The following is a 21,229-nucleotide window of genomic DNA, read 5'->3' on the forward strand; positions in this document are numbered from 1 at the left end:
CCCATCAGTGACCTGGGCAGTAATTTTGATATAAATAGAAAAATATTCAACGAAGGGATGAACGTATCCAAATAAAGCCTTGAAGATCAAAGGGGAAAAAGATAATTTACCATTTAGAAAATTCCATTCAAAATATTCCTGAAAATACTGGAAAAAGTTTCAAATCTGGCTAATATGTGAGGTATTTCTTATATAACAAATTATGTTTTCTTAGCAGAAAGAAAGTTGGAAAAAAGAGGTGTTTTGTTTGTTTATTCCAAAGAAGAAACCCTGGACAGAACACAGGTTTCTGGCAAGCATGGACCCATGACTTACTGATCTCTGTGTCTCTAATGCACAGGCCAGTACCTATCTCTCAGATACCTAGTAAATGTGGAATAAGTGGAGCTTTATATAAATATTCCTCCAAGATCCCAAGAGAACAGGAAATAAAAGAAAATTTGTATCAAGGTACAGCTGACGTAATAGAGGCCACTGAGTTAGACATCAGTAGGGAGGGAAAACAAAGCAGTAGGTAAACTCCTAAAAGAAGCACTGCTGCAAAAGCCCAGTTTCTGGACACCTAACGGAATCACTGTGGAATTTCAGGAGAGGAAAACACCAGTGCTGTGGTTATTCACTGGGAAATGAGGGCTGGGTGAGATCTCTGATAAAGAGAGTTTAATATGAGCGAATTAAGATGTTGGAGACATATTTTGGAAGAAAGGCTAATGAGAAAATAAACTGGAAAACTAAATTAGATAAAAGTAGAAGAAGTCTGTGACGGATTTTGAAGTTGTCATGCTTTAATAGCATGTTGTTAATTAAGTAATTTATTGTATCCATTTTACATTTTATTACCTATTGATTTTTTGCTGAAGCCTTGTTTAAACTTTTATTTTGTTTTGTTTTAGTTTTCAAAGCAATAAACTGAATCTCATAAAACATACTGGCATCCTAAGAAAATAAAGAAAACAACAACATTTTAAATTAACTTTTTTGGGGGTGTTTAGGTAATGTTTAATTTCTTGGTAATTTTCGGGACTAAAAGAGTAAGGCAATTAAAAAGAAGATGGGATAGCAATTAAGCAGTGAGGAGAAAACATATTCTATTGCCAAAATTAGTTTCTCAAAATTAGTGTTCATTTTATTCAGAATTAAACATAGGCATTCTCATGAACTGCTTACCAAAGACTATTTGAGATCTTAAGAAATGTTTTGAACAGTTTGAGAATTATGAGTATTATGTGGGAAATTCAGAATGCAAAGAAAAATGAGATAAGTATAAAAGGGACATGAGGTGAACACTAGGAAAACACCTTAGTATCCTATGCCCTACGCCCTGTTAGAGTCACAGACCCAGGGACCTTGTGTAAATGAATAGGTGAAGCCAGTGAGGCTTCTCCTGCCTGATTCCTCTCGGGCCAGGCCCTCAAACACGCCAGCCCTTGCTCATGGCAACTCGTGCACCTGTGTCCCCTTCTTAACCACTCACACTTCCTGACCAATCCTGAACACCCAGCCCTTCTTCCACATCACTCAAGCCTCAGCTTAGGTGTCACTTCCTCTGAAAAGCCTTCCCACAACCTTATTCTCAGGCTCCCCTGGGACCATAACTGCTTGCTTATTTATGTATGTCTACTTCAGACTGCAAGCTCCGTGAGAGCAGATGCCCCTCTCTCCAGATTGCTAATTGTATTCTCAGCACCCTGCATGCTAGTGCCTGGCACATCATCAGCAATCAATACAGACTGGATGTTTGCTGCAAGGAGGGAGGGAGGACAGGAACGAGGGCCGGCAGATCGGCTCAACAGGAAGGCTTACTACCAAAGCCATATCACGCAGTATACGCTTTAAGACCCTGGAGCATCTACCCTTACCTGCCAAAAAGAAATGTGGCTGTCAGTGTTTGAGTAGGTGGCAAGGTATCTTCCATCAGGAGCAAAAGCCACTGCAGTGATTGGTCCCTTGTGTCCATGGATTGTCTAAAATAAAATTCAGATATCATGAATGGTAAGCATTCCACAGGACAATTACAGGTATACACACAAATGCATTCAATGTTGAATAAGTTACGTCATGGGTATTAGATGCTGTTGTCTTCTTTGTTTATTAAGTCAGCTTAGAAAAGTAAGCCAAGCAACCGACATTCTCTCATTGAGGGAACTCTCCAAGGGCTTCAATCTTGTTCTGAGGTGTCCACCTGCCTCCTAGTTAGGAGGGCAGCATGAGCCCAAAGAAAAACCATATGTTAATAGGCAAACCAATGTGCTAATTCATTTATGTTCACCACAGGGAAGAATTTTACAATTAGTTAGAAAGGTAAGAAACTGATCACCAAAAGTATCCAGGAACTTTGCTCATCTGAAATAAAAAAACAATCAAAGCTGTGTTATAAAAATCCCTGTTCTGGAAGGAGTTAAAGGCTATAATTTCATCTCCTTAATAATTATACACTGCTCATGCTTTATGCTTCATTTTCTACCAATAACACTGTATTTAAATGCATATAGCTGCAATTAGTAAATATACATCCACACACATGTGGGAGGTTTGGGCACACACATAAATCAAACACCATTAAAAACAAGTTAACAGGGATAGTTTTGAACCTCTGCCAAATAGCGATCATTGATTTAACCATGAATAATAAAAAGGAATTTGTATTTTAGACTAGGTCTTTGATAGAAGGTCCCTCCTAATAAAAACAGTACTCAAGTCTGATGATATTAATAATTACAGAAGGCACTGGATACTAAGCAAATTAGCATAACACTGTATTCCTCTCCCTGCACTCAACTATTAAAAACCATACCTCTGCTACATTAACCAATATTCAGTCCGGCTTACAAGCTGCAGGTTGGTCTCCTCCCTTTGTCTAGAAAGGAATAGGAAATATGTGCCCCTAAAGTAAGAAAATTCAGGACAGGTTTGCTTCCAGTCGCCATTTTTGATAAAGAATTGTGAGCCCTGAGTCTCAGTGGGAGCATCAGGCTTGTTATTTGATTCGGCCCATAGGTACTGTACATTTCAGAAGATTTTTTCATACTACATATCTGAATGCCTGAGATGAGCAAGAAGAGGGAAAACAGGGGTAGAGACACAAGTACATTCCTTGCTGCCTTTGCATTCTGTCCTTTTTTGTCATTAGACTTTCAAGGGACTGTGGTGTCCCCAAATAACACTTGTTTTCTAACACTCAAAAAAAAAAGTTATGTTGGTACAGAACTGGGCTCTGGGCAGGGAGAGAGCACCGATGTGAGCCAGACTTCCTGGGTGTGCATATGAGCTCCACTACGTACTAACTGTGGAACCTAAGGCCAGTTATTGAAAGCACTTAACATCTCAGAGTACCCATGTTTGTAAAGTAGGAACGATGATGATGATAATGATAATATCTAACTCAAAGAGCTTTGTAAAGGTTAAATGAGGTAATACATAGTGTTCTGCACAATGCATGGCATATAACAATTCAATACTTTTAATATTTTTGTTACTCCTGCTTGCTTAGAGATGACCAGACACATATAAACAGTCATATAACTCAATCACTTGAGTACACCATTAAATGAACACTTCTCCAAAACTATGCCTTAATCACACATCTCAGAATCAGCATTATGTAGCATACCAGGTTGCCTATAAACACAGACTTCAGACTGTGGCATTTGATTAAATAGATGTGATTACTCATGACGCTGGCCCATAAATGCACTAATTTAAGAAATGGAGTGCACTTGCTGAATAATTATTGCAAGAAACCAGCTTAACATCAACTATTCTGGAATGAGAATCACTTAAGCAGGAAAAAAGCCTTTAACCAATTAAATCAGAAAAAGTGGTCATTCCCACTTACTAGGTCAGTTTAATCAGCGCATTGGGAAAGCATTTTTAACCGTTTTTTAAAATCAAGATTCAGTTCTGCTAAAACTCTGAAATTCTATTGGGCCAATCTGAGGCCACTTTATGGTAAAGACAGTCGGACAGTAAGGCCTTGACTTAGAGGCTGCAAACTCAAAACCCTTAAGCTGAAATTAGATAATAGATGTGTTTGGTTTGGCCTGCAAAAGTGCAAAAAACGGAATTTTTTTCAGCCCATCTTTCTAATTGATCAGATGTTACGTAAAATCAAGATTTCCAGCCTCTCCTGAAACACTGGAGGATCGGGCAGTACTGGGCCTCTGTTCACATGTGGCAGCATCAGCCAGAGCTGAGTGGTGGTGAGCACTTCAGCCTGACCATGTGCTCTTCACTTCACCAGCCCAGCACTGACACAAAAGAAGACCTGTGTACCAGGCCGCCCAGCTCACTTATTTCCTGCCTGGTCCCTCCTGGCATTTAATGCAAACTTTCTATTACAAATATTTGATTCAAAATTCAAAGTTTCTTCCATGCTCTGGGATCCCAATATTCATCTAAAACTGTGGGTAGACTTTTCTTCTAAGAAAAACTGGCTCTTCTTGAAAGCCCTCAAAGCCCGACTCTGTGTAGAGGTGGATTGAACCTCCTTCTGGAGATTGGGCTCCTCAATTTCAAAACAGAATGCCAAGCCTTCCTCCTCCAGATTAGCATCCTTCCTTAATCAGCAACCAGAAGGTTGCTTCAGTAAGTTAGAGAACGCAACAGCGAGCCGGCTATAAACCAGCAGGTCCAAAAGATGTTACAACCCAACGGACACATTCACACCCCTTTCTTGGAGGCCAGCTGTTAGCTTTTTGTAAAAGTAGTAAAACAGACTCACTGGGACCATATTTGCTCCTTCAGAACATTCTTCTCTAAATATTCCATTTTTTGTCTTCCTCTGGCGAGTATTTAAAACATCCATGTGAAGAGTACTTCTATGTTAGCTGAAGACACTGAGCAGTTATTTAAGTGGCTCTCATAGAAGACCTTGGGAAATAAGTTCAGCCTGGAATTTTCTGCTGGGAAAATGTTTGTCTTTCCAGATAAATTTGTTGCTTTCTTTTATCATGTAACAATAATTACATAACCTAACACTGGTTTGCTTTACTGCCAGGAGACTCAGAACTAAATTTATGCTCATCCTATACATCGAGTAATAAATACTTCCTCCTACTCATTTTACTCATCACTGTTCCGTTTTAACTTTTGTTGAAGTCCTGTCATATACTGAGTTTAACTTTCTTTAAAGTCTTCTTTGGACAAAGGGGGACTACATCTTGGATCAGAACATCACACACACATGCACACACACACAGCATGATGCATCACGCGCGCACGCACACACACACGCGCGCGTGCACACACAGCATGATGCTGCTAGGTGCCCCATAGGGCTGGCTTTTTAAAGAAACCTAAAGAAAAACCACAGAGTGCTGACTGCAGCTGACAGACAGACCTACTGTCTCATAAGAGCAAGTACCGCTCAAGCAGTGCAGGGAAGTTCGCTGTTTTAAATGGCTTGGTACATCTGGTGAGTTCATTACAATCTCAGCCTGAGAGGTGCTTCAGCCCTCACTATAATGGAAATGTTGCCATTGTCTTTTGTTCAGACTCTCTGAACTTCTAAGATCTGTGCAGGCACCACCTGAATTGACTTTAACCGCTACTCTGGCATTAGAGATGCAGCTGTGAGGATTGCAGAGCACTTGTTAGTGCTTTGTGATGGAGCGGATTGGATGGTTTGGGTCTCAAATGCTGGACCTTGAAGAACATTTTCCAAAAAACAACAAGTTTCAACATAAAAAGAGGTTTGGTAGACTTTTTATATGCGAATGAGTATCATGCCTTGTTATATTTTCAGTCAAAGAAATTGCTGTCTTGAAAAGACAGAAATGGAATGCAAAGAAATTAATCAAATTCAGGAAGTGCTACGAACAATAAAAAAAAAAAAAAAAAAATCAAACAATTATTCCTAGCGGGAGATAGAGTGTTGAACTGTTAAACACCCCCACCCCATTTTCTCATTAAAAAAAAGGAACTGAGAAGCAGAATAATGAACAATACTTAATGCACCCAACAATTTTTAACATACATTTTCAATGTGCTCTGCAAAGAAATATAATTAACCCAGTTGCACAGAGAAGGAAACAGAAATGAGAATTTCTAAAATGATTTGGTGTCAACAAAAGCCATGACTTTCTAGAATATTCTCTTTAAAACTGCTCTTCACATGATCTGTCAGCTTCCAAATGACAAGTTTGGGACTTGAAACCAACCCACTTGGAGGTCGAATAAAACGAAAGAGAACATCTTATATTTATTTGTAGGTCTCATCATTTTTTTCTTTAAAGGGGAACACAAAATCCTACCTAAACCATTTTCTTAATTTTAACATAAATTATGAAAACACGATTTCCAAAAGTAGGTAAGATTTCCCCATCACGAATGCCAGCACAAGGGAAAGATGCATAAAGTACTGACCCATGTATTTTGTATAACATTTACTAACATAAACTGGAAAAATGCAGGAGCGTGGACTGAACCTTGACGGCCCCCAGGGTCTTGAGGGGCCGAGAGGGAAGCGGCCCGTGTGGCTGTGGGCTTCTCAGGAAGCAGCGTGGCTGACTTTAGATTAAGTCAGGCAGTTGCAATTTGAGGGGTGCTTGAAAGGTCTGCTGAGCCGAAATATGTCCTCCCCAGTTGGCTGCACATGGCCTCTGAAATCTCGAAAAACACAATTATGCCTTCACCTAAGGCATTTTCCCTAGAATGTGCTCTGGCAGAGGGCAAACAGGACAAGCTTGTTTTCATGAGGTACAAGCATGGCAGATGCCCTGACTTTAGGGTGAGCCTGAATGAAGTGTCTGTGTGTGTAGGGAGGCAGAAAATAGGTGAGACAGGCCAGAAATTCAAGGCAGTCAGTGCCTCAGCAGTGAGGAAGAACTCTGAAAAGGAGAGGCAATACCAAAGACCTGCAAATACCTACATCTTCCCAGTGCTGCTCCCACTTAATGATACCCGGCAATGCCAAGTGAGGTGCAGTGGGTGCTTGTAGCACTCATTGTATGTTTGGTATCTCTCACGTATTAACAGCAGCTGAAGTCAGAAAACGGCAGCTAAGGAGGGGGAACCAGGCTCTGATTTGCATGTCTTTCTGACATCCCAATACGGGAGCCTGTAGATTTCATGGCTGGCTGGCAGGGAGGTAACTGCTCAAGGCAGAGAGAAGACAAAGACATCGCTCTGACTGACAGCTCTGTTAGGCAAGGGAAAGGCTCATCAAAAAAGAGCCATTTCAAAAGAGTTCAAAAGTTAAGAATTAATTATGTTCAAGGAAAAAAAATCCCCCCTTCTTTTCTCCTAAGCAATCAATTTCTGAAAATTTTATTAGATATTTAAGGTTCATCTATTCAAGGAAACAAATTATAGATTCAACAAATAATTTAGGCAGATAATAACACCATTAAAAAATAGGTAATCTCATCTATGGCCGATTAGAAGGCTCAAGTCCAATTTAATTATCACGATGAACTAAGCCTTCTCAAGTCTCTTTGTGCATAGGCTCTTAAGACCACATGGTGCTGCCAAGAACACAAGTCACCCATTCTGTCCTGTGTGTGGACAGGGCTATGGTGAAGCAGGTCAGACAGATGAAAATCTATTCTGTTTTCAAATAGCTCCAGAGAAAGATTCCCAAATCTCCCCTGAGGACCCTTTTCAGTGTTTAACAATGTGTGCTTTCAGGAAATTTTTCCTTATATCAAATCTAAATCCAAAACACTGCAGTTGAAGCTTGCTTCCTCTGGTCCTGGCCTCAGTAGAGATGGAGAACAGCTGGTGACCAATCTTTGTGTGACAGCCTTTTAAAGGCTCGAGGGCTGTTGCAGCAATCTGCCCCCTCTTTTACTTAATTTTTGTTTTTAGGATTAAAAAAAAATCCCAGTAACTATAACTTTTCCTTTTGGGTCTTATTTCTGAACTTCTTAATAATTTCAGTGGCTTTTCCTTAAACTCTCTCCAAGCTTTCCAATCAAGACATCTTAGAGTTGGATGGTATCTTAGAGGTCACCTTATTCAATGACATCTCATGATGTGGAGTTTCTTTTTTTTTTTTTTTTTGAGACAGGGTTTCACTCTTGTTGCCCAGGCTGAGCGGAATGGCATGGTCTCGGCTCACTGCAACCTTCGCCTCCCAGGTTCAAGCAATTCTTCTCCCTCAGCCTCCTGAGTAGCTGGGATTACAGGCACCTACCAACCACCTGGCTAATTTTTTGTATTTTTAGTAGAGACGGGGTTTCTCCATGTTGGTCAGGCTGCTCTCGAACTCCTGACCTCAGGTGATCCACCCTCCTCAGCCTCCCAAAGTGCTGGGACTACAGGTGTGAGCACCTGGCCTCAAGATGTGGAATTTCTTTTTTTGCCTCCCTTCCCTCCCCCTTCTCCTTTCTTTTCTCTCCTTCCTTCCTTCCTTCCCTCCTTCCCTCCCTTCCTCCCTTCCTCCCTTCCTCCCTTCCTCCCTTTCTCCCTCCCTCCCTTCCTTCTTTCCTTCCATGGAGTCTTACTCTGTCACCCAGGCTGGAATGCAGAGTGCAATGGCATAATCTCGGCTCACTGCGACCTCCACCTCCAAGGTTCAAGTGATTCTCCTGCCTCAGCCTTCCAAATAGCTGGGATTACAGATGGGTGCCATGATGCCCGGCTAATTTTTGTATTTTTAGTGGAGACAGGGTTTCCCCATGTTGGCCAGGCTGGTCTCGAACTCCTGACCCCAAGTGATCCACCTGCCTTGGCCTCTCAAAGTGCTGAGATTATAGGCATGAGCCACTAGACCCGACCAAGATGTGGAATATCAAACCAGACTGAGTACTGGTATTAGGAGATCGGGTGTCACTACAGTTTCTCATGACACTATGCAGCCTGGCCAGCATATGCTTATTTTATCAGAAAATGGCAATTGTGGCTGATGATCACCTTGAAAAGGAAAAACTTGTACAGTTGTTGGCATGCAGACGGCTGACATTTGAAGTGCTCCCAGTTATTTTTAGGAGAGTGAGATGTGCGCACCTCAGCCAATGGACAGAGTCTTGAGGGTGCAGAAACATCTCGAGAGGCATCCGCTGACAAAAACCCAGATGATTAGCCCCTGCTCTAAAGCCTCTTCTACCACTTTCCAGAAGACATTAGTACTCATTTTGCACCCTGTTTATTTTCATTAAACATGTACTCCCATTCATTTATTGCTCATTAACTCTCTTCTATTTCTCTCTTCTCCAATGTACGAATTCTCAACACTTACATCATATCACCTGGGTGCTTAAAGAGGTTAGTTTCTGTCTCACCATTGGGTCTTGATAAAATTGCATCATATAACGTAATACTTTAATTTAAAACAAAAAGTGGATTTGGCAAGGGTCAAGTATAAAACAGCTGTTGTCATCCTTGAAATAAATGTTAAAATTGTACATGGAAGGTAAACATGCACTATTATGCTATACCACAGAACAAGAGTCCTCAACCCCTGGACCATGGACTGGCACCGGCCCGTGGCCTATTAGGAACCAGGCCACAGAGCAGGAGGGTGGGTGACAGGTAAGCAAGCCTCTGCCTCCTGTCAGGTCAGTGGCAGTATTAGATTCTCATGAGTGCGCAAACCCTATTGTGAACTGTGCGTGCCAGGAATCTAGGTTGTGCACTCCTTATGAGAATCTAACTAATGTCTGATGATCCGAGGAGGAACAGTTTCATCGCAAAACCATCCATCCCACTCAGGTCCATGGAAAACTTGTCTTCCACGAAACTGGTCCCTGCTGCCAAAAAGACTGGGGACTGCTGCTATAGAGAATCCAAAAAGTATACTAAAAAGGTAAACTTTTGTAGCATGTATGATATGCCAGGTGCTGTTCCTGACACTTTCACATAAACTTCTTAATCTTTACATATCAACCCAATGAGATAAGCAGACTATGTTATTCCCCACTTGATAGATGAGGCACAGGGAGGTGCGATAACTTGTTTGGGTTAGAATCCAGGCAGTCTGGTGCCAGAGTCTGCTGCCTTGCAGAATACCAGGTAAAAGAAAGCTATGAACTGCTGGATCTTCAATTTCCGTAGCTTGACTTTCCTACAGCTGAGAAAGTCTTACGTATGTTACACACTAACACTTATAAGTGACTTTGCCACACCAAATAACAAAGACCTTGAGTGATGTCTGGTGGTGCTTGGAGGCTGGGTGCAGCCCCAGCCCAGGCAGCTACAGCAGGGCTGCTTGGAAGCAAGAGCTTGTGGTGGTGCTGGGGCTTGCCAAGGGGAACTGTCCATCCCCTCGTTCTGGACAGGCAACAGTCAACCAGCCCACCTTCCAGACCCTTCTGAATTTCAGGGGACCTCACAGAACCCCTAGACTCCCAACCCCATGTGGCATGGAGGTGGCTTCCACATACACAGGAAGGTCCCTGGATTGGCCCAACCTCCCTTCCTATCCTGGTGCTGTCCTGGTCCATGGCAATCTCCCCTGCCCTGCCATCCCTGTGAGGATGGCTGGGAGGACAGCACCGCCTGAGACATAGGAAGCCCATTTTCCCAGGGGGGAGTCTTGCCTCCGTGTGGGGTGAGGCAGGGTCCACTGGCCCACTGCCACAGTGAGGGTGAAGAAACACTCTTTTATTTGACCCACCTCCAGGAGTTTAAACCTCTTAAAACAGAGTTGTCCTGGCCTTCTTCACTGGCTAAGAAGGAGGAAGGTACCTGTGTTGATTCCCCCAGACGCCCAGGCCAGATTACAGAGATGGTGGCCCCATCTCTCTCACCAGCAGCCTCCCTCCCTGGTCCTCAGTGCCTGAAGGCTTTCACCCTCCTATCAGCTTGTTTGTAACCCAAAGAGGCAATACCTTCCTACAAGGACCATAGACAAGCACTTTTTAAAGAAAGGATAATTAGAGTTAGGAACCTGTTTCTTTCTCACTTGGGACCCAAAATATAAAAACTAAAAATATCGACCAAAATGGAAGTACATGGTAAATGCAATCCTAAAACTCTCTAGTATTGAAAAGAGCTCAACTTTTCTTATTGGGTGTACTATCTCCTATAGTCTAAGCACGTTAAGTCTAGATGCTGCCCTTTGGTGGTTCTACAGATTTTGAACAGAGATTTGAGAGTTGAAAACAGGTTGTTTATCTCTATAATTTCTTTTCTTGATGGAGGGCTGAGGCAATGCTTTTTATTCACATTATGCCAATTTTATGTTATAAAGTCAACCTGTTTTGGCATTTTCCAAGCCAAGGTATTGAAACTATTCAATGAATTACTTTCTATCACCATCTAATTGAAAATAATATATATTCAGAGGGAAAAACAAGTAGACTTGATATATTTTAACATCTTAATGGAAAACAGATTTAAGGATAAATATAATAAAGTGAGCTATCTTCAGTTTTATTGTAAGATATAATGCCTCAAGTAAACAGGCTCTCTTTATTCCTTAAAAATAGCTTCATTGTCTACTGCACACTTTCAGTTACTAAAAGTTACTTATATGTCATTCGAGGACAAGCTGACATTGATGAATTAAAGCTTTTCAGTATCTACGTATTAACAATCCTTATGACACAAGCAATAGTTTTCAATATTTATTCTGTGGGGGGTTATATATCAACATGAGTGTGCATATACACATGTATATACACAACACCCTCATCTAGGAATAGTGAGAATCAAAATACATGCCCCAAACTATTGTATTATTGTAATTTTGACATTCCTAATAAGTTTTTTATGGTATTGAGGCTTATATTTTCACTAAGATCCATGATAAAGTATCAAAATTATTTTTAAAAGGAAGTTTTATGAATGGAAAAATAGAGAATAAACATTGAAGCCAATTGTTGCTTACCAAACTTAAAACTTAAAATGTTGTAATCATCATACAGAAAACTCTAAAAAATAGGTACTGATTTTAGGAGTATTTTCCCTTCGATTTAACTGGGAAACTTTCAGATTCAAAGAAAAGTTCTCCGTCAATTAGACATTAATTCACCTGTTAATTTCTAAGCCCCTCTTTCCCCTTTTCTTGCTGCAGATAATCAGGAACTAGCCTTGCTCTTCCCTGTTCTTCTGATTTATTAGGCCCAATATTTCCAGGATAAAGTAACAACAGAATATCCAATTAAATTATAGAGAATTGATATGTCTTTTCTTTGCATGCTGAAATGATTAATTATACAGAATCATACTTTGAAAATTAGGTTTGCTAAAAATCACAAACATCACAAGTTAATATATTATATGATCACCACCAATTTTTGGCTAATAAAATGACAGCAGTATGTTTGTACTGTACAACTTTTAGACTCAATAATGATTAAAAAAAGCCTAAAGACATAAATGAAAACATAACGTTTTGATATAATTTAACATTTAAAAATATAATTACAGAGCCATACTTAAAGATGATTCATGGATACTCTACTGCTGAATACTAATATAATTTAGATAAATGTGGTTGAGTTTTAAATAAAAGAATAGTGAATAAATTATCAAATATTTACACTGCTCACATGAAATATTTATTAAAGTTTCACTTGCATATGCTTAAAAAGTCACACAAAATGTTTTCTTCAGATTCGGGCAAACCCAAAAGCTAAATGTTTTTTTCAGTGTTTCTAATATAAAACTATTTGAACACATGCTAGAAGTCTTATACTGTGCTACGCAAATAAATTCCTGCTTCCACATGGAGTTCCTTAGCAGCATGAATGGTCTTGATTATCTCCACCCTCTCTAGACATCTCAGGCCTTTACATGGCAGCACTTCAGCAGACCCCATACACACTAACTCGCTGGACAAAAATCACATTCCTAAGTAAATGTCCGTCATGATGGGACTTGGCATTTTCGTGGGTTTTGATTTGGGTTATGGTTAATGGAAGATGGTTTGGTTAGAGCAGTAGGTCAGGACCTTCACATGTGTTCCCTCTCCTTTGTCACCTCTCCTTTGCCTGGTATAGCGCCTGGTGACACAAAATTGTCTGACGTAGGTTATACTAAAGCTAGAGAATTTATATTTTTCAAAATTATGTTGCAAAAGTATTTAACATTTTCACCATTCCAAAAAGAGAAATGACTTGAAAGTGTTAAATTACGACATAAAATTCTAAAATTCATACCTATATGAATTCAACATTACTACACCTTTGGATTCATGTTTATTTTGGATAATGATAGAACATACCAATAGGACACAATACAGGTTTAGAAATTTTACACTTTTATATGTAGTTTATTATGCCTCTTCCACTTATTAAAACAGAAAATCAGATTAGTCTAGAACATAACCTAATTCATGTTGTTCTGCATTACAAGGCTCATTTCTTTTGCTAAGAAATTCCAAGTTATTTAGTTATGTAACCAAACACCAGCTGTTCCCCCAAAACCTATTGAAATAAAAAAAAAAAAAATGAATTCCCTTGATGGTGACTTATTAGAGACTGATCTAGAATGAATACCTACTAACTTAAAGCTCCTTTCACATTTTTACTTTTCCCAATACAACTTTAATAGTAAAACAACTGTATTGTTCAAAATAAATACAATAAAAAGATAATTTAAAGAAAAGAAATACCAAGTTACAAAAAGATAAAATTAACCTTTTACTTTTGATATAACATCCAACATTTTTCTTACTATTAAAATCATAATATTCATAAAATGTGCAATATTATATGTATTTTTTTCATATAGGAATTGCATTTGCAAATCTCCCAGAGTAATTACTGTGGCAAAATAACACTGACATTACTTGTCACTCCTCTGACTTAGACTATCCACTTTCACGTAGTGGATTAAAACTTGTCTTTGCTGGTTTTATGAATAGGAAAAATTTTCTGATTTGCTTATTTGTAAAATAATATTATCTGTCTTGCCTACCTTTCCTAAAAAATATGATTTTTAGGAAAAACTGTATTTTCTAAAATAGTTTTAGGAAAATGTAGTTAAAAATATTTATTGAGACTTTTGTTTTAGGTCCTGTGCAAGGTATCAGAGTATAAAGATGAGATAGGACCTCTGCCCGTGAATCTAGGAATGGGAGACCAACAGGTTGACAGTAAGAGACTATGGAATGGCGCAATCAACAGCGTAATAGAGATGTGCAGAAGATGTCACGGAAACACAGACGAGGAGACAGTAGTTTCTGTGCAGTGGCAGGAAATGTCAGAAAAAGGTGCAGAGAGAAGGTTGTATTTGAACTGAGCTCTAAAGGACCACCAGAAGTTGGTGAGAAGAACAAGAGATGAGTCTAAGCAAACATGTGCCAAGTGAAGACTTCAGAGGGGTCCAAGAAAACGGCCAGCACTCCTGTGTCACTCTGCCTAGGGGAGCACCAGGCAGCGAGGAGAGGTGGAGAGAGGCAGGCTTGAAAATGAGGCAGAAAGGCAGCTATGGCCAGGCTATAAGCTGCCTTCTTGTGGTGTCAAGAAATGTGGACTTATTTAATAGTCAAAAGGGAGTTTTCTGTAGTTTTAAAAAATGAGAATGGTCAGATCAGACTAGTTTTAAGAACATTCTGCAAAGGGTGGAGAAGAGAGAAACAGAAAGGAAGAAGGACTGGTTGGGAAGCAAACGTAGCAGAGAAATGGGGAGCTGAATGAGGAAGTGGGCATGGACAGGAAGGAGAGGGCAAGCGGGGCGGGTGGTGCTGCTGTGACCTGGACGGGGAAGGCACAAAGGAAAGAAGACCCTGGGGCGGGTGCGGGGGATAGGGAGAGGTGGGAAGGTGTCAGGGGAAATAATGAGCTCAGTGTGGGAATTCAGGTGGAGGGGCTGAGCATATAGAAATCTGTTAGAAAGTGAGGAAGATGAATTGGGAGCTTAGGAACAGGTTGATGAAAAGAAAGGCAGATTTGGGAGGAATCAGCACATAGAGAGATGTGGAAGGCATAGACCCTGCACTCAGCCCTGTTCTGGTACACAGCAGCTTCTCCAGGAATGTTTGTTAAAAGATCCAATGTAAATGGTTGAGAAAATCCATGAAGAGCAGATAGAGTGAAAAGACCCAAAGGATGAGGATAAAAACGACAGGAGACACTAGCAGCATAAGGGGTGGGCAGAAAAGAAAGACCTGGGTTCATTTTACACATTGTAGACCTGAAATACAATATTTTATCTAATATTTTATTTTTAAATTAAATATTTCAAGGTGGTCCCCAATGTACAAATCACCTTTAAAGGAGGATTTTGTCATAAAGTAACATACTTAGTAACAAAATTGCTTTGAAGGTTGATAGTATTTTAACTTTTAAATGATAACCCTTTATCAAGTAGTAATTATCTGACTCAGTGATCAGAAAAATCAATTATTAAAAAGTCAAATTTCTGGAATCAAAAACATATTTGAATTAAATTTAACATTTTAATCTACCAATACTTGCCAACTCAAAACTGACAGTCTAATTTCTCTAATTTTAACTGTTTAAATTTCATCAGTTATCCACAAATTATGTTTTAGAAAGCCCAATGTATAATATACTTAAGATTTCTCCAAGTATAATTATAAAAAGAAAAATACACTATTAAAAGTTAGGAAAGATAACAAAAAGGAATTAAACTGGAACTTGTATATATTTATGGATGTACTGTAAACATATATACACACATATGTACTGGTTGCTCACTTAGATGTGCAGATTCTTCTCAGCCATAAAAAAAAAATTAACCAAATTAATGACTTAAAAAAATCTACATTAGTGATCATAATCACTAATTTGGTTTGATACAAATTTCAATTATTCTCTGTATTCATAAACCATAATCAATGCAAAAAATGCTGGATACTTTACTACTAATTACAGCCACACAATTCATATTTACATAAGCATTCCCTATAGTTTGGCCAAAGGTAATATACCTGAACGCAAGGGAAAGTGAATTAAATATCCTATCACTAAAATTAAATTTTAGAGGAACATCTATTTAACGTTCTTAAAGTGGGAGATATATTGGCTTAAACCTTTGTATCTTTAATGCAATCATACTGCCTAATGATAAGCAAAACTAAAAGGCCAATTCATTACAAAATTCAATATTTAGACCATCAAACTCTTTGGTACTTAATAAGCAATTAATATTTGTCAATGAAAAATGTTGTGGTAATACAGATGAAAATCAATAACACAAGCCCACTTGTTGCACTACCACTGACGAGCTATCTAAATAATTACAATCTTTACGAAAAAAAAAAAAAACAATCTGCTTTGATGTTTTAACTTAGGTTCTTTCCAAGCAGATGTGAATCCTGTGATGCTCGCTGTTTATAACACAGAATGCACTTCATTAGTAATCTGCTCATAATTACTATCATGCATATGACCCACAGGTATGTGCCTTAAAATAACATTCTATGCCTTATTACAGATGCCATTAAGGGCATTCTTTAATACTATGCATACTAACTTTATTCACTTTTAAGAAAAAAAATCTAAAACTCAACCAGAAGGTCTCCATTTGATATAATATTTTCCTTTTGGAATAAGTGTATGAGAAGGTAGTTTGGACACACTTCTGAGGCTTAATAGACTTTATATATGAACTTTGCATTAGCAAAAATAATTTTTAGTAGAAGTATAATTTTTATTTAGATCAAGTTGTCCAACCTGTGGTCTATGGGCCACATGCGGCCCAGGATGGCTTTGAATGTGGCCCAACACAAATTCATAAACTCTCTTAAAAGATGAGAGTTTTTGTTTTTAGCTCATAAGCTATCATTAGTGTCAGTATATTTTATGTGTGGACCAAATAATTCTTCTTCCAATGTGGCCCAGGCAAGTCAAAAGATTAGACACCCCGATTTAATTTTTTTTTCTTTGAAAAACACAGGGAAAAATATAAAAAAGGAACCTAAAAATTACCTATAGTACCACCATTTTTGGGGTACTTATAATAAAACTGAAAACCCTACCCAAGTATACTTACTCGTCAAATGCCATCCCTTAGAAGAACCACCATAAGTCACTGGCTTACAGTCTTCCAGATTTCATATTAGAGTGTCTTTGAAATCTTAAAGTTTATCAGTTTTTCCTGGTATAAACAATGTCATACTCCCAGGCACTATTTTACTTTTCCATAAAAATACTTTACTTGCTCAGAGATGAGAGTCACAGTTGCCAGATCACTTTAAATGTTAAAATTAAAATTATAACATTACATAGTAAGAGTAATATTATATGGTAAATGCACGCTCTCTAAAAGCGTGCTTCTGCTTTTTTTTAAAAAAATGAAGGTTATTAACAAAGAAACATTATTTAACACATATTTAGTTGCTTTTATAGTTTGGAAATGATAAGGACATCATTTTTTAAAATGGTTTTTTATAATATGATAATAGTTTTATGCTAAACATTTCCATTTAACAGTCAATTGAGATTAGTGGTTAGATACAGCATGGTATTATAAAATACTTGTACTTACAGATTTTTAATTTATGACTGTTCAGGTGTCAGAGCTTATAACTGCTTTGCCAAAGGTTAAATTACAAAAGAGGTCAATCAGGAAACCTAAAGAGTACTCCTTAAATACACTATAGGTCTTCAACTCAAGGTGTGAGTACGAGTTAATACAGAACTACAAATGCCATTTATGGGTTTCATCTTTGGAAAGTTTAGAATTCACTGAGAATTCTGACTCATACTTCCTGTTCCAGCTATGAAAAACTCAGAACCCAAGGCCGGGCGCGGTGGCTCAAGCCTATAATCCCAGCACTTTGGGAGGCCGAGACGGGCAGATCACGAGGTCAGGAGATCGAGACCATCCTGGCTAACACGGTGAAACCCCGTCTCTACTAAAAAAAATACAAAAAACTAGCCGGGCGATGTGGCGGGCGCCTGTAGTCCCAGCTATTCGGGAGGCTGAGGCAGGAGAATGGAGTAAACCCGGGAGGCAGAGCTTGCAGTGAGCTGAGATCCGGCCACTGCACTCCAGCCCGGGTGACAGAGCGAGACTCCGTCTCAAAAAAAAAAAAAAAAAAAAGAAAAACTCAGAACTCAATGTCATAATGGGCTCCCTGAAAGGCAAATTCTACATGCAAAGTTAAAAAAGAGTGAAACCGTAAGAACTGTTTTGATTTTTAAAATACCGATAATTAATATAACTTTAAATATAAGAAATCCTTCTTTTTGTAGTTCTGTATATTTACTGTGTCACTCCTCACTATTCCATGTGCAATGTGGTAATTTTTAAAATGACCTGCTAGTGACATTTTTACGTGCAGTATGTTGCAGTGTTTCCACATGGGCAGCCATCAAATGAGAGGTCCTAAAGTTTGTTTGGAATTCAGTTGTTCGGAACTCTGAATACATTTATCCACAGGAACAATGCAACAAATAGATTTCTGGGCCAGCTTCCAAAAGCCAAGAGAATTCTTAATGTTTTAGAATTTATAGTGCCAGTTCAATCTCCTAAGCACTATTTATAATAGTTTCTATGGGGGGAAGCATTTCAAGGTCCAAGCCAGACCCAAGGAACCTAATTGTCTACTGTAGACACCAGAGACATACAACTTCTAACATCTCTGGATATACAGGGGGAAAATATGTGTGGTACTAGGCCAGGGTAGTGTATGTGGGATGTCAGAGGGAAGTATGAGATTACCTATCTGGAGCTCCTAGGTATTAGATTCATCCAAAGCTCTAAGCTAAAATCAGGGAGACATTCATTTACCTCCTCCTACACCCATACCCTCAGGTAGAGGTTAAATTATGGGATTATTGTATAGGCCAGGTGAGAAACCTTAGAGATTTTCTAGGTATGAATGATTATATAGGTGCACCCACAAACACACACGTGGAGGGTTTAATATAATGCGGAGGGTATGATATAACATACATATAATGTGAAGTGTATAATATAAGACGCACCCTCCATGCGGAGGGAATACTACATTCAAAAGCCTAAAGGAAAGAGAGTATAGCTTGTTGGGGAACAACAAACACACAAAAAGCCCTCCAGAATGATCCGCATTTACAGTGAAAGGAATGAAGTGGAGTCAGATAAGCGTAGATGGCAAATCAGTCTGAAGACCATAAAGGGCCCTGTGATTTTCTGTGAATGTGTACGTGAACACGTATTTAACATAAGGATTCTTAAATCCAACAATCATAATATTTTAAAAAATATTTACTGAAAGATTTTGTGTGATAGAAATCATTACATTTTGCATATAATTTAACTTTGAAAAGATAGCTATTTAATAATAATTTCTGAACATTTGCTATTTATGGGGATCAAAAACCTGAGTAACAACATGGTTTTGTTCATTCTTTATTTAGAAAGTGTGTTTGAGTTTTGAGTAATAAAATGGTGAATAACTAGATCACTCTCTCTGAGTAGAGAGTGCTTTTCAAAGGGTTAACTAGCATGTCAAAAAGTAAAATTTCCTTTGGATTGAGGCAGATCTAACAGCAAAATGTCCTTTTTTGTATTTTGTTTTGTATAAATTCTATTTCAAACACAGCATTAGCCTTAAACTGATAATAGTTTTGTTTCAGAATGCTTAGGTTATAAAAGTTCTTTATGAATTTTAAACACTAAAGAAGCACAAAATACAGAAGAGTTAATTACTGAAGTTCATCCATGTTCAAGTTTGGCTTCTGTGAACACTGTAATAAATCTATACCAATACATCTCACAAATGTCTCATACATTTACGTCTTCTTTGATTTCTCAACAATTTTCAACAATAGCAAGATAAAATTGCAGTGAAATATCAAGATGTGTAATTTACATATATGTATACAATTAATAACGCATTTTTTAAGTCAGGCATCTTTGCACTGATTATTAGAACTGTTTAGAATGTGAATTGCATGATTTTTGATGGCTGCACGCTCAAGGACAACAGTGACCTTGAACAGCAGTGTATAAAAATACATTTATCACTGAAATGGCATGCTGGCTGCCAGTCAATATATGCCTCTCATTTGTTAGGAGGCTCTCCTGCTGTGATTCCCTCATTACAATTTTGCTTTTACTTCCTGGGCAAATGACAACTAGAAAATGAGGCAGTTTCTTTCTTGACCAAACTTAATCCAGAAAAAATGAGCGGACAGCTGCAGCCATTCAAGTGTTACAGAACATTTTACACATGTTTGTAAAAGACATGATTATATATTCTAAATATTGTATCACTAAATGTGACAGCCAACAAGTTATCTTACTTTCTTAGTCTCTTTTTGCTTATAGAATAGCTTCTTATATCCTCTTCAATCTATTTTTCTAATTAAATAATTTCTGGTGTAGGATGCAACAAACAGTAATTCAGAGACACAGTGTAGAAAACATTCTTGGATACTTAACAAAAATGTATCCAGCTAAAGTCTGACTACAGAAATAACTAACTCCTGTCCTACTTTTTATGATAATTATTTTCAATGTACAGTTTACATTTTTCTAGGATGCAAAATAGGTATTCATTTAGATAATGTATTTGTACTACAGATATGTTCATATCAATAAAGAAAATTATAGCACAGTCACATATAGGTTTAAGTTATGTTTAACTAATTTTTTTATGTAAGCATTTTCTGACCCAAAGATTTCTGTCCGGATTCCAGACAACTCAGGGAATAGTACATTATCATAGACACTATGAAGTTATCACAAAATGCTGAAGACCAAAACAATTTTTCCTTTTATTTTTTATTTTTAAAAATGCGATTATAGAAAGCACCTCAGGAGGGGTAAAACAAAGGGAATAAAAATGAGAACAAACAATAATAAGGTACACAAATAAACTCCAAAAGTAATGACTGCTCTAATCACAGGTATTTTGCTTTTCCTTTATTTAATGTGGTTAAAGAATTTCAGTTCCAGTATAGACGGGCCCAGTTTTCTAGTTAGGGTTCATATTTGGGATTCTGTATCCAGATATTTAATATTAGTTCTTAGTAAGGAAACAGATAGAAATACAGGTTAGGCAGATGAACATAAACGTGATGCTAAGTGAAATAAGCTAGACACAAAAAATTACATGCTGTAAGCATCCATCTATATAAAATTCTTAATCAGGCAAAAATCACAGGGCCAGAAAGATTGGTGATTGTCAGGGGAAGAGGACTGACTGCAAAGGGGTAGAAAGACACTTTTTGGGTAACGGATATGTTCTTATCCTGATTATGGAGGTGGTGACATGGTTGCATACGTTTGCTATCACTCATCTAACTGTGCACTTAAAACAAGTGAAGTTATTTTATGTGTATTTTACCTCTTTAAGGCAGTTACCTATGCCACATGCACAGAAAAACAGATACATCAGGAAAGAGTGTGTTGTAGGAGCTTCTGTTGCTCCTGCCTGGACCCACTG

The 21,229-nt window shown here is 38.3% G+C and overlaps 1 protein-coding gene across 2 annotated transcripts in view; it reads right to left on the reverse strand.

Moving 5' to 3' along the window:
• The window catches only part of WDR7 (WD repeat domain 7), a 386,547-nt gene that overhangs the window by 6,707 nt on the left and 358,611 nt on the right, over nucleotides 1–21,229 (reverse strand). For both annotated transcript variants that reach the window (XM_023218353.3, XM_023218354.1), the window contains exon 26: nucleotides 1,860–1,964. In XM_023218353.3, the coding sequence (XP_023074121.1) occupies nucleotides 1,860–1,964 (105 nt within the window). The remainder of the gene's footprint in view (nucleotides 1–1,859; nucleotides 1,965–21,229) is intronic.

This window comes from Piliocolobus tephrosceles, chromosome 18 (genome assembly GCF_002776525.5).
Source record: "Piliocolobus tephrosceles isolate RC106 chromosome 18, ASM277652v3, whole genome shotgun sequence".
NCBI lineage: Eukaryota > Metazoa > Chordata > Mammalia > Primates > Cercopithecidae > Piliocolobus > Piliocolobus tephrosceles.